Raw genomic sequence first — 14122 nt, forward strand, 5'->3', positions numbered from 1 at the left:
TCAAGTCCCAGGCAGCCCCCAAGATTGAGTCCCAGGCAGCGGATGTGGAGGCAGGCCTCAGGCAACAGCAGCAGCAGCAGAGGTGGAGGTCCTGGGGAGGGGCCCCAGGGCGAGTCCCAGGCAGCGATGGTAGAGACAGGCCTCAGGCAGCAGCAGCAGTGGAGGCAGGCCTCTCCAAAGTCCCAGGCACCAGCAGGGAGGCAGGCCCCAAGCAGCAACAGGAACAGTCCTTGCACATACACAGAGTCACAGTCACAAGATGGTCCAATCTCTCCAGAAGGGAAGGAAACGCTCAAGTGGCCAGTCACAACTCCAGGGTGTCGGTGGACACCGCGTGCTCCTTCTCCAAGGACACCCAGGCTCTAATCTCCTGTTTTTTTTTTTTTTGTTTTTTTTTTCTTTTGGGGTTTTTATCGGACACATATCATAGAAGGGAAAGTAAAAGCTAGGTTAGCAGAAGGAGTTGTAAAAGTTGTTAGTTACTTATTCTCTGTTATACTTTAAGTAATAGAATTATTAATTTTTACTTTAAATAGTTCTTGGCCTCTCAAATTTTCACAGATTACTGCACGGGATAAATATTTTCTGTGTTGCTGGTTTAAACTAAGCAGGAGGGTTTACCCCGTATCGTAACACTCTCGTTGCCAGTGAAATAACTCTATGAAGGCCATTATCCTATCATCAAGTCACCCTGTAATTACACATGCACATTACATGATTCTGTCTCAGCTATCTTAGAGCTGGCTCCTAGAGTAAGCAGAACCTCTGACACTGCTACTTTTTTTTATATAGAAATGATGCACTCGACTCCCTGCGGCGCCCACCTCTCCCTGAACGACTCCAGGGTGTTGGTGGACACCACGTGCTCCTTCTCCAAGGACACCCAGGCTCTAATCTCCTGTTTATATCTGTCAGCCAGGACTCCCTGGCTGGCCCAGGTTAACACCAATCAAGGATCTCATAGTCAATGAGATCCATCTGGCCCTGGTTCTAATTACTGCAATTATCAACCAACCAATCCATCCAACACATCTCAGTAGTTAGTAAGATCAGGAGAGCCTCCCAGTAAGTCATGCTTGAAGAGCAATGGCACTTCACAAACTATAGCCTCAAGTCAGTTTGTCTGACATCCTAGAAGCAGGTATTTTAACTGACTTTTATTCAGTGCCTTATGAAAAAAGACCTTTACACACCAGTACCTATTCTTCAAAGATTTTTCTTGTAAAATAAAGTTTCCTGGAACACGATAATGCATTAATTTTAGCTGGTACCTGGGTATGGTATGAAGGAAGTAAGGTATCAGCAAGCGGCTGCCTTTCAGTAAGATGTCAAATCCCTTCTCCTGTCTTTTTGGGTAGATGCAAAAGTTCCTGTTACTTTTCACAGTAAAATACAAAGTCCCCTTTGTATCCAAGACAATTAACTTTCCTTCATCTATCAACACCACCAATCTTTGTCATCTATTTCAGTGTGGAACCTCGTATTATGCAGATTGGCTGCCTAGATTGCCTAGAAAACTGAAGTGATTAGTCAGTGAAGTGCTTTGGATCAGAGGACACAAAGTACTCTTTGAGCTAGATAAATTCAAAATTATTGAGAGGTGTGTACTGAACAGGATGATAGTGGGAGCAGTTAATTTTAAGTCAATCAAATGAATACTAGATAAACTTATTTTCCAGAAATGTTTGAGACAAGAGAGATGTAATTTGAGATATAGCTTGTAAGAGCAATGTGCTTGGGAGGAAAGAAGTGACTTTGGGTTTACAGTTCCACATATTGTTCTGTTCCATTTGTTAGTTGTAGACTGAGTCAGATTAATTATTGAGATTAGTTACCAGTTCCATTATCATTGTATCATGCAACCACCAGATACAACTATCTGATTCCAACTAGCATGCAGCATGATGGTCCTTGATCTTTTGTCTCAGCTAGCACTTGGAGCAATAATAAAGTGCCAGGAGTTTGTATTGGAGTTTGTATTGCTCATCGTGTGCCTCTTTCTCAAGAACCAACCACTTCAACTCCAGTGAATTATGATAAGCATTTGATAAGTTAAATTCGTAACGAAAAATAAACTATTCTATAAATTAATGCCCCTTTTTGTTTCTTTCTTTCCTGATCTCTCACCTTTATTGCTTTCCTTCCTCTTCCCTGGAAGCCATCAGAAGATCACAATAAACCTCAAGACTGTCCCACCCAATTCCTTGGTCTCCCAGTGGCATTTAAAAATAGAAGACTGACATTCTTTGGGACAATTAGCGGTGTGCAATAATTGCTCACTTGGCTGGCAATGCACGCATACCATAATTTTTTAAAAATGACACAATGATGTCAAAGCATTAGGTCACAAGAAGGACTGCCACATGGGAACGTATAGTGTTAGAGTTCAACTGACGCTCCTCAAGCTGAGTCTCAGCAAGAGTTGATTAGTCTTCCTAAAGTTCAGGAGGAGTGTAACACATCAGATATTATCTCAATCCTTGAAAGTAAAGTTATTTTTCTAATCTACAGAAAGTTGTGCAGCAAATTATACAAGAAGAGGCTTTTGAAAATAAATTGTATAGTTTATTTTTAGTGAGCATTCTACTGATACAGATCATGTGTGAAATACACTTGGTCTTGTGAAAGCATCACTGTTGCTGACATGGGATCCAGCTTTGAGATTAAGCCATAATTAACATTAATCTTTCAGTTCTCAAGGGCTTGAAACTGGCACCAAATTCTTAACCAGTTTTAAAAGCACACTGTGATGAAGCAGTTCTCCAGTGTACATTATCACAGGTGATGGGATGTCGGGTCGCACCCATAATCCCCTATGTGCCAACATTTCTTTCTGACACACCCTACAAAGGAGGTGGTAAGCTGGATTTAAGTGGATCTCCATAGCAGGCTCACAGAAAGTGATCAAATGAGTTAGAGCAGGCATCATTTGTCCTCCACCTGAGAATCCTTTCAAGGATGGAATTGCCAAATGCCTTGGGGCAGATGGAAATATTACACTTGGTCTGAGAATAAGCTGTAATACAGAGAAGCCTAGTTTAAAGGAAGCAAATAAATAAACAAATGCAAAGTATGTAAACCAGTCAGGATGATACTTTTAAGTTTTGCAGAGGCATTTCTCTTGTAAAAACTTACAATTTATAAAGCAAGTTTTTTCTTAATGAAAACCAGTGCCAATTGCATTTAATATAGCTTAGTGTTTTTTAATTGCTTCTTAATGAAGATAACAGTTTGTTATATGTGTAACTAAAATGAAGAATGCCATCACTGTTGTCTTGTGAAGTTTGAGGCATGGTTAGTATTTTCAAAGTGATAAACTCCAGTACTGGGTACGTTAAAATCTTTTTCTGATATCAGTGTGATTATATGTGCTTTGTGCAGATGTTGAATGCGAGGAAAATTTCTGCAAAACTGAATATACTGATGATGGTTTGAATCGCTTTCTTGCTGTTGCTCCTGTCCTTTGCTATTCCATTTCTAAACTTGTGTATCTTCATCTAATATTGTATACCATATTCATGAAAGGAAGATCATGCAGAGCTGAAATTGTTAAATTACTTCAATATGTGTAGACCAAAAGTGCTTTTTGTAATTATTGAAAAATCTACGTGAAACTGTGTATTTTATTGCATGCATATTGCAGATGATTTGATGCTTTTGTTTTTAGGATCATGATGTCACACCATGCTGAGTAAACAAGTGTATAATTCTCCACTCGGCTGATTGTAAATTCATATGAACTGTCAGGCAGCAGATTTCCAATCTCAACACTGTCCGACTCGACAGAAATCACTCCAAAATGATTCTTCTCAGTGCAATAATGGGGCTCCAAGAGTTTGTATTTGAGTTCATATTGCTCATGATCTGCCTCTTCTCCAAGAACCAACCATTTCAACTCCACTGAATTGTGATAAACAGTTGATTCTTTCCGATCAAACAATACAGGCATCTTGGTTCGCAGAACCACTCTGAGTTGAGGAATTTTGTTCGACTTTGCATCGCTCATTAAGTGATGCTTTACATAAAGTTTGCCAGGTACAAGAACTGATATGAAATTTTTTAGCATATTGAAGAGCTGTCCAAGTCTCGAACAAGTAGTGTTCCAATGTAAAAGAAACAATGTCACATCTGATATCTTAGCAATGACTTTCAACTCTTCACGTCCATATTTCAGCTCACTAAGATATTCTCTGAGCAGCAGAAGCTGGATTTTGACCTGAGTTGTCCCGATTTTTTTCATCCTTAGAAATTTACACGGATCAATTAACTGATATAGTACATTAGGTTGAAATAGGTTCTGATCTCCTAATGTCAAGTGCTTAGGCATTACATCTACATAATAAGAACATTTTTTCAATAGTTCCAGTCTTGTTTCATAGTGCTTCAAGATGTCCGTGTTTAAGTTGTTTCCAAGAAACTGCAGAACTATATTTTTTCTGTCTACATATTTTCTCCAGGCATCTCCAAGGATCCCACATTCATGAATTCGTACAGTCTCTTTCTTCACCATGGATTGATCGCTGTGCAAAGCCATTAGTCTGTTCTTCTACATCACTGAATAGTAAGACAAAATATCAACAATATAAATACTGAAAATATAGCCAGCAGGCTAACATTTATTTCAATTCACTAGCAGTTCCAATTTGTATTTACTATAGTCAGTGATCCAGTCAGCAATGATGATTTGTCCAAATATATGTGTTAGTATGTGAATCCACCCCTTCCTAGTTTCACATCCTCCTCTCTGTGATTGATAGTGCCCTTGACCATGCACGTTCCATATCCCACACCTCTGCTCTCAACCCTTCCCCTCTCTCACAGAATGATGATGAGGTTCCACACAGATGCTGTCAAACCTGCTAAGCTTTTCTAGCAACTTCTGTTTTGTTTCTGATTTCCAGCATCCGCAATCATTTCGGGTATTTAATGATAAGGTTCCCCTTGTTTTTACTTTTAACTTCTTGAGCCTCCATTAGTGATGGATCATCCTCTCCATTTTCACGACCTCCAGTATGATGCCACCACCCAAACACATTTTTCAGCCTTTTAAAAGAATAATTGCCTCCACAAGAGCCCGCTGCACTCCCACAACCACTCTTAGCATCCCTTGCCTTTGACACAGAACCTTTCCTTGAAAATAGACAGGATGCAGCACTATCCCTTTTGCTTCTCCCTTTCAGCTGTCCAGAAATTAAAAAGCTATTTCCCAGCGAAAAGACATTAAATGTTTTTTCTTTTAGTTTAGAATATTTTGCTTGCCACTTATAGCACAGTCTCTTCCAATGCAGGAAACACAGAATGAGCTGCTGCATTGTGAATCACCTCCACTCAGCCTGCAAGCATAACTCTGAATTCCCAGATGGTTGTCCTCTTAGTACAGGGTTGTCCAACCATTTTGGATGAGGGATCATATTGCTTTTATTTTCTCATTCAAGGGGCCAATGAGGAGATTTTGGATTGCTAAGGTTCAGCACAATGTCAAATATGAATTGATTTAAAAATCAGTGTCAAAGGAAATGATTTGATCATTTTTTAAAAAAGTAATCAATAAAATGTGCCAAGCAGAGGAACCAGAGTAGACCGAGAGGAGGCTGGAAGAACACAGCAAGCCAGGCAACATCAGGAGGTGGAGAAGTCAATGTTTCAGATGTAACCCTTCCTCAGGACTGGGTTTGGGCGTAGGGGGAACTGCAGATAAAGGGGGTGGCAAGGGCAGGGTGGTGAAGTGGGAATAGGTGAAGACAAGTAGAGGGTACGACCTGGTTGGTCAATGGGCAGGAATGAATCCGGTTGGTGGCAGGGAGGATGTTTGTATATCTGGCTTACTTCCAGTTTTGCCGTTCTCAAATGACGCACATGTGCTCATGGTACACACTCTCACAGACTCCCATCCTCCATCCCAAACACTTATTCACTCTTACATTCACATAGTCAGTATATACAAACTCTCACACTCGCACGAAAAGATTCACTCACTCCCCAACTAGGGCCACAAGGTTTTGACATTCTGTTGCTGAGGAGTGGTTCAGGATGGCTGTGAAGGCAACAGGATACACTACCTCAATGCACCTTGCCTAAGACTTCACCTGTCCCTAGCGGCTGACACTACTACTGTGGCTCTGTGTCCTGTAGCCTTTGCAATGTGTTCTGTCAGTTTAATCCTTATGCACCTACAGGTTGCCAGTGCCTGCATGGGAAAGTGAGAGACAGTGCATGGTCAAGTGGGTGGTTGGGGGTTGGGGGGGGGGGGTGTTGAGGTGGGGCAGGGGGGGTGATGGGAAGCAAGAGAGTAGGCAGCCAAGGGTGGACACAGCCTACATCACATAGAATCCCACTGCCTGCTGCTAGCCCAATTATAGTCTGTTTCTTTCCTGCATTCAGCATTGTTGCCTCACTGGAAAGTCCCTCAGAGGCAAACAAAAGAGAGAAATGTGCTGTGACTGGAGCAGCAGCTCCCTGCAGATTTGCCACTTCCACTTATTTGTTTTTCGAACAGTGAGGCATGGTGAGCCAGAATTTGGCTTGAGGGCTGAATGTTGGCCAAGTCAATTTCAATACATAGCCCTGCTCTCTTTCTTACCTCTCACTTCATGCTCTTATATAGTTCTAAATAAATGCAACTCAAGGAACAGCATTTCCTCTTTTGATCAGCACTGCAGCGTTTGAGACTCAACATTGAAATCAATGCAATTTTAGATTATAACTGCTCCCCACAATATTTTGCACAGAAGCTTCTAGGGATGATTCTGTTATCCCCATAATAGCTGTCTGTGTCTCTAACTTACAATCTTTCCTCCTTGTCATTATTATATAATGTGTAACATCAGTATTCATTGCATATAACAAATTCTAGTATTATACATGCTAGCAGTGTAACTCAATGGAGGAGTTATTAGTGAAGATATGAATCATCAGATCCAACTCAACCCTGTTGGGGAATGTTATGTTTCTAGGTACATTGAAGATGAAAATAGTGCAGTAACTGATGAGACAGAATCTGCATTACAGAAACAGATGCTTCAGCCCACTGGTCCATGCTAATGTTTCTACTCCAAATGAACATCACCTACACAATGGGTAAAAACGAGGACTGCAGATGCTGGAAACCCAAGTTTGGATAAGAGTGGTGCTGGAAAAACACAGCAGGTCAGGCAGCATCCAAGGAGCAGGAAAATCGACATTTCGGGCAAAAGCCTTTCATCAGGAATAGAGGCAGGAAGCCTGCATGGTGGAGAGATAAGTGAGAGGGGGTTGGGGATGGGGAGAAAGTAGCATGGACCTTGCCTTTCATGTACTTTTCTACTATCTCCTTAAACAAATCTATGACATTTACCTCAGCTAAGTTCCACTTTCTATCTATTCTTCTGGAAAAGAACTTTCTCCAGAATTTCCTATTGTTTTATTAGTGCCTATCTTAATATATTTTTGACACACAGTTGTCAAATGCAGGTTTCTGCTCATCCTATGCTGAGTTCAGAATCTGGTTCATTATCTGTGGCTCAATGGATTTAAAATGTTGTGCCTCATGCAAGACCGACCAACTGACCACATCAAGAACGTGAGGTGCCAACTCACTTACAAAAGTCTTTTTAACCATGAATCCATTCTTACTGGGAGTTTGCTTCTGCTCTTATAGGACTAGATTACTATATTTTGTTGAGTATGAGTTCGATCAATTTGCAGCTTCCAAGGAGAATGCATGTGTAACTTATTGATGTATCATTACTGCTCAGAAGAACAAAATCATTACATATAACTTGTAATGTGATTGCAGCAATCTCACCATGCAAGATAAATTGGTAAGTCAATTAGTCAATGATATCGACTGTGTCTGTAATCATTTGAACCGAGTGATTGGTATGCTTTTGGTCACTAACACTAGTGAGTTTGAAGATTGAATAGATAGACAGTACCTCCAAGAGTTGTCCTAACATGTCTATAATAAACTTGTCAATGATGCCACAAGATAAATGATGTCAAACTGAATGTCATGCATATCAGGTGAGATGTTTTGGAGTTGGACTGTCTTGTGCTATAGAAGACAGAAGAATGTGCTCAACTTTAAAATATATATGTACTATCCTACTTATTATAGACATGTTAGGACAACTCTGGGAGGTACTGTCTATCTATTCAATTTTCAAACTCACTAGTGTTAGTGACCAAAAGCATACCAATCACTCGGTTCAAATGATTACAGACACAGTCGATATCATTGACTAATTGACTTACCAATTTATCTTGCGTGGGGAGATTGCTGAAATTACATTACAAGTTATATGTAATGATTTTATTTATTAACCTGAAAATAAGTTACTTGAAAACCGGTGCTAGGTTTCTTAATTGCCTATTGAGTTATTTTGTAAAAGACCATGTAACAGTTGTTAAATTCAGAATTGATTAACTGATTTTTTTGAGAAAAATGAATGAACTAAGGTTGAAATGAAATGTCTGTAATAAAATTAAATGCTTTAGATACGGAACGGGAGATGCCTGGGGACAATTTACGAATGGCAAATTATGCTCTTCAATGTCCTTCAATTGAATGATTGCTTCTAGCTCCCTCTTGAGGATGCAGGACTGAAATAATGAATTCATTGAAGAGAATGTGTGGGGAAATTACTCCTTGAATTTGTAATTTTGTAAGCATGTATAATTATTATATAGCATGATCTCAAATTCAATGAAATCTTTGGAAGCATGAGATATGATTTAATTAAAATGCTAAGCATATACAATTAAAGATGATAAGCAGGGACGAAATCTCAGTAAAATCAATGTTTATTATTAATACATGAATGATCCTACAACCACAGTGAGGCCGACTAAGTGGCACAGCAGTAATGGCAGAAGCTCCCTTGGCCAATAATCTCAGGGTAGAGATTTGAATCCCACCATCACAGAAGGTGATAGAGTAATAGAGTCAGAGAGGTGTACAGCATGGAAACAGACCCTTCGGTCCAACCCATCCATGTTGACCAGATATCCCTACCCAATCTAGTCCCACCTGCCAACACCCGGCCCATATCTCTCCAAACCCTTCCTATTCATATACCCATCCAAATGCTTCTTAAATGTTTCAATTGTACCAGCCTCCACCACTTCCTCTGGCAGCTCATTCCATACACGTACCACTCTCTGCGTGAAAAGTTGTCCCTTATGTCTCTTTTATATCTTTTCCCTCTCACCCTAAACCTATGCCCTCTAGTTCTGGACTCCCTGAACCCAGGGAAAAGACTTTGCCTATTTACCCTATCCATGCCCTCGTGATTTTGTAAACCTCTATAAGGTCACCCCTTAGCCTCCGATGCTCCAGGGAAACCAGTCCCAGCCTGTTCAACTTCTCCCTGTAGCTCAAATCCTCTAACCCTGGCAACATCCTTGTAAATCTTTTCTGCACCCTTTCAAGTTTCACAACATCTTTGCAATAGGAAGGAGACCAGAATTGCACGCAATATTCCAACAATGGTCTAACCAATGTCCTGTACAGCCATAATTTGACCTCCTAACTCCTGTACTCAATACTCTGACCAATAAAGGAAAGCACCTTCTTCACTATTCTATCTACCTGTGACTCCACTTTCAAGGAGCTATGAACCTGCACTCCAAGGTCTCTTTGTTCAGCAACACTCCCTAGGACCTTACCATTAAATGTGTAAGTCCTGCTTAGATTTGCTTTCCCAAAATGCAGCACCTCCCATTTATCTGAATTAAACTCCATCTGCCACTTCTCAGCCCATTGGCCTATCTGGTCCAGATCCTGTTGTAATCTGAGGTAACCCTCTTCGCTGTCCACTACACCTCCAATTTTGGTGTCATCTGCAAACTTACTAACTGTACCTCTTATGCTCGCATCCAAATCATTTATGTAAATGACAAAACGTAGAGGACCCAGCACCGATCCTTGTAGCACTCCACTGGTCACAGGCCTCCACCACTACCCTCTGTCTTCTACCTTTGAGCCAGTTGAATTCCATTAATAAATCTGGAAGTCAGTGACCAAGATTGATTGATTTATTTATTGTCATGTATACCAAAGTACAGTGAAAATCTTTGTTTATGAGCAGTACAGGCAGATCTTAGAAAGCATGGATGTACAGATCAAAAAGAGTTAGGGGCATACAGGTTATATTTCAAAGGATGTACACTCGATGAGATCAACATTAGCAAGATCAGCATTATTTGAGGTGAGGGAGTCTATTCATCAAGCTAATAATGGCTGAGAAAAGCTGTTCCTGAACCTGCTGGTGTGTGCATTCAGGCTTCTGTATCTTCTGCCTGACAGAAGAGGTTGGAGGAAATCATTACCAGGGTGTGAAGGAACTTTGATACCGACAGCCCTTCTGTGGCAGTGAGTCCATGGATGGAAGATTTGTCTTCTCTGAAGGTTCTGGGTTGTGCACACTACCTTCTGTAGTTTTTCTTTTGGTACTGGGCAGAACAGTTGCCATACCCTAACAGTATGCTCTCAATGATGCATTTGTTAAGAGTTGGTGAGGGTCCTTATGGACATGACAAATTTCCTGAGCTGTCTGAGGAAGAAGAGGCATTGTTGTGATTTCTTGACCAATGCATCCTCATGGGAAGTCCAGGAGAGATTGTCAGTTTTTGTCACACAGAGGAACATAATGCTCTCCACTCTCGCAACTTCGGTCCCATTGATGTAGATGGGCCGTGTTCTTCTCCTTTCTCTCTGAAGTTAATGATCAGTTCTATACTTTTGACGAGATTAAGAGAGAGGCTATTCTCATTGCACCACATCACCAATCTCTCTATCTCCCTTCTGTATTTTGACTCGTCTTTGGTGGTGTCATCAGTGATCTTGTAGATGCCGTTCATTTGGAATTTAGCAACACAGTCATTGATGTCCAGGGAGTACGGTATGGGACTAAGGACTTGGGGGCTCCAGTGTTGAGTGTTATTGTGGAGGAGATGCAATTGTCTATCTTCACTGATTGTGGCCTGTGAATCAGGAAGCTGAGGATCCATTTGCAGAGGGTGGAGCTAAGACCTAGATCACAGAGTTTTGATATTAGTCTGGAGGGGATAATGGTGTTGAAGACAAAGCTGTAGTCAATGAACAAGAGTCTGACATAGGTGTCCTTGTTGTCTAGATGTTCCAGGGATGAATGCAGGGCTGGGGATATGGCATCCACTGTGGACCTATTACGTCACTAGGCAAATTGTAGGAGATCAAGGCAAGCTGGGAGACTGGAGTTGATGTGGGCCATGACCAGCCTCTCAAATCAACAATGAACCCATTGTTGTTGTAAAAACCTATCTGGTTAGCTGAGGATTTTTATGGAATGAAATCAGTAATCCTTTCCTAAATGCAATTGCACAGCAATGTGGTTGACTCTCAAATGACCTTGCAAGCCATTTGGTCATGTCAAATAGTTACAAAGAGCAAGCAAAATAATGCAATCATATGCCGTGACCTCAGCAGCAGGGTCAACAAAGGTCAACCCAGTCTTTTTGCCCTGTATTGTGAGTGAGAATAGATTGATTTGGTTCTGTGAGGGCCATTCAGCTCCTGACCTTATTATGGCCTTGGTCGATATATTGCTTTAATAATGTTTCATGAGGTCAGCTCTTAAACAGCTCCTTTGAACTCTTCAAAGCCTAACTATCTCTATTCTTCTTTCATAGCTCACACTTCTGACACTAAGAATCAGTTTCGATGCTTCTTTATCTTCATTACATGTAGCAGGACTTTCAAAAAAAAAACTGTATTTGGGAAGCATGCAGGCCATCTCCAGTTCATTTTCTTGCTGAGATTTCGAATCAATCTATTCACTCAAGTTATGACACATGTCTGGAGCAAGGGGGTCTTGAACCCACACCTTCTGACCTAGAGGTAGGGACACTACCACTGTGTTGCAAGACCCCAATAATTTTCTTATAGCCTTTGACCATTTGTATTTTTTTGACTGTATTTTGCAATCAAGGCATGATGAGTTAAGTAGAGAATCAACAATCATACATGAATCTCTTTCATTCTCACTCTAGTTGTTACAACATTACTCACAGACCATGTGAGTCATCCATTTTCAGTTAGCAAATGTGCAATAATTTATGCTTATACGTAATGAGTTTCATCTGCCATTGTCTTGCCCAGTTACCTATCCATTTTCTAAATTCAGCTGATTACTGTTTCCTCTTGCCTGCAAATTTAACCAATTTGCATCAAGCCACTGGACACAAGTAGTTACAGTAATGTAATTTAGACATGGTGGCCTCATAGAACAAAGAATAGATGCAGAGAGTTGAAACTTTAACAGATGATAAACGGAGAATCCTTAAAAACTGAGTACGATAAGTACGTTGCTAGGATCAATAAGCTTCAGCAGCTAAAAAAGTTTAGCCCTAAATTAATTTGCAAATGAATCAGAAGGAGAGTATAACTACAAAACTGATTTATACAATTCTTGCAGGGAGAAAGGAAAATGGATCTACTGAGATGAGGAGAAAAGAATGAAAGCTGGGTTAAAAAAAAAGTTAATATTCTGAATAATCCTTTACCCAAGTGTTCATATTGAAGAACATGAGGAACCCAAGTAGAAATACTGAGACCGGATTTCATTAGTGCCCTTCAGGGTGCAAAGGCCTGAGGATAATCCTAAAGTCGTTTTATTAGGTCTTATCACCTTACCAAATTGGGTGCTAATTTGGTATCCTGATGAAGTTCACCATTTGCTACCTGCCCAATTCAGCCAGAAGGAACCAGAACAGGAACCTTTTGCATTTATGTCATGCTTTATGTCCTCAGGATCTTCCAATGTACTTCAAAATCAAAATAATTTTTTAAAATACAGTCTGCTATATAGGTATTGAATGTCAGTATTGTTATACAAACATTAAATGAATGAAAGTGTCAATAATTGCTTCTGGTAGCGATTTTTGAGGACAAACCTTGGTCAGGTCACCAGAAGAACAATTTTTTTTCTTCTTTAAATGTTGCTATGGAGTCTTTTTCATCTATGTGAGAGCTGAACAATATCTCGGCTTGACTTCCCAAATGGAAAGATAGCATTTCTGACCATGTAACACTCCTTGAGTATTACATTAGGGGCTCTGTTTGTAATGAGCCTTTGTAAAGGCTGTGACACACAAATGTTGTAAATTAAGCAAAGCCAATATTGACCCATTTCTGGAAGGAAAACTAAGAAGTTGAAGATAGAAATAGCACAAAGTGAAAAAGGTTGGGGGAAGGGCAAGGAAACAGTAAAATTGAAAGAAAAGTCGTAATTAACAAAGTAGATTCAGGAAACTAAATATAAGCAATGTCTCCTGTAAGTTATGTAGAAAAAGACTCCACTGCACAGAATCCCAGTATAAGGGATAAGACAATTCAGGAAGACTTGGGTGCCACAGAAGGTGAAGTTGACTTTATGTTTAGCAGAGTCTCAGAAGAAGAATGAAGTTTTATTAAAATTTTATTTACTTGATAAAATAACACATTTGAATCTCCTCATTTTGAATCTGATCTGTTCTTAATCATTGTGCCATCAAATTTGTACACCAATACTTAATATTAAAGCTAAAAAGATGGATATCACTAGAAAATAAAAAATGTGCTCCTTACCTTGCAATGTCAATTCCATTAAATTTGCATAATTTCCCTCATATGGGAACATACTTCAAATCATAATTAATTTTACTTACTGCAGGTGTCTCTTTTTTTTAAACAAAATTATTTGAATGCAGTTTGATGAGCTTTCTATCCAATTAAAGCTCTTGCTATATCATTTGTGTTCTCTTTTTTTCCCCCAAGTACTACTCTTGGTAACCATTGTGAATCAGAATAGTAAGTATTCTAATCTTTGTGAGGTGGCAGACGCTCTGTTGCCTGGACATGTAGAGGCAGTGCTCTTGACATTTAGATGCAGACCATAGTCTGGACTGACAGATAAAGCAATAGCAAATATATGCTTCTATTTTCCACAATGTACACATAATTACCCTCTTTCCTCTCTTCGCTGACATCCATTTTACCTTATTTGCCATCCATTTCTCCACTTGCCTCTCAGCTCAGCCCCTAACTTTGTAATTTTAGTAGTATTAAGGCACACCAGTGAGTGCAAATTGCAAAACGTATACCACATATAGGTAACAGGATGTA

The 14122-nt window shown here is 40.0% G+C and overlaps 1 protein-coding gene across 1 annotated transcript; it reads right to left on the reverse strand.

Moving 5' to 3' along the window:
- Positions 1-3604: 3604 nt before the first annotated feature.
- Positions 3605-4534, reverse strand: LOC140462776 (fibronectin type III domain-containing protein 11-like). Its single transcript, XM_072556045.1, has one exon. The coding sequence runs from the start codon at positions 4532-4534 to the stop codon at positions 3605-3607; it is 930 nt and encodes a 309-aa protein (XP_072412146.1).
- Between the last annotated feature and the right edge of the window lie 9588 nt (positions 4535-14122).

Source organism: Chiloscyllium punctatum, chromosome 37 (assembly GCF_047496795.1).
Source record: "Chiloscyllium punctatum isolate Juve2018m chromosome 37, sChiPun1.3, whole genome shotgun sequence".
NCBI lineage: Eukaryota > Metazoa > Chordata > Chondrichthyes > Orectolobiformes > Hemiscylliidae > Chiloscyllium > Chiloscyllium punctatum.

Excerpts from the sequence above, each read along its gene's own strand:
- LOC140462776 (XM_072556045.1), bottom strand. The coding sequence starts at position 4,534 with ATGGCTTTGCACAGCGATCAATCCATGGTGAAGAAAGAGACTGTACGA.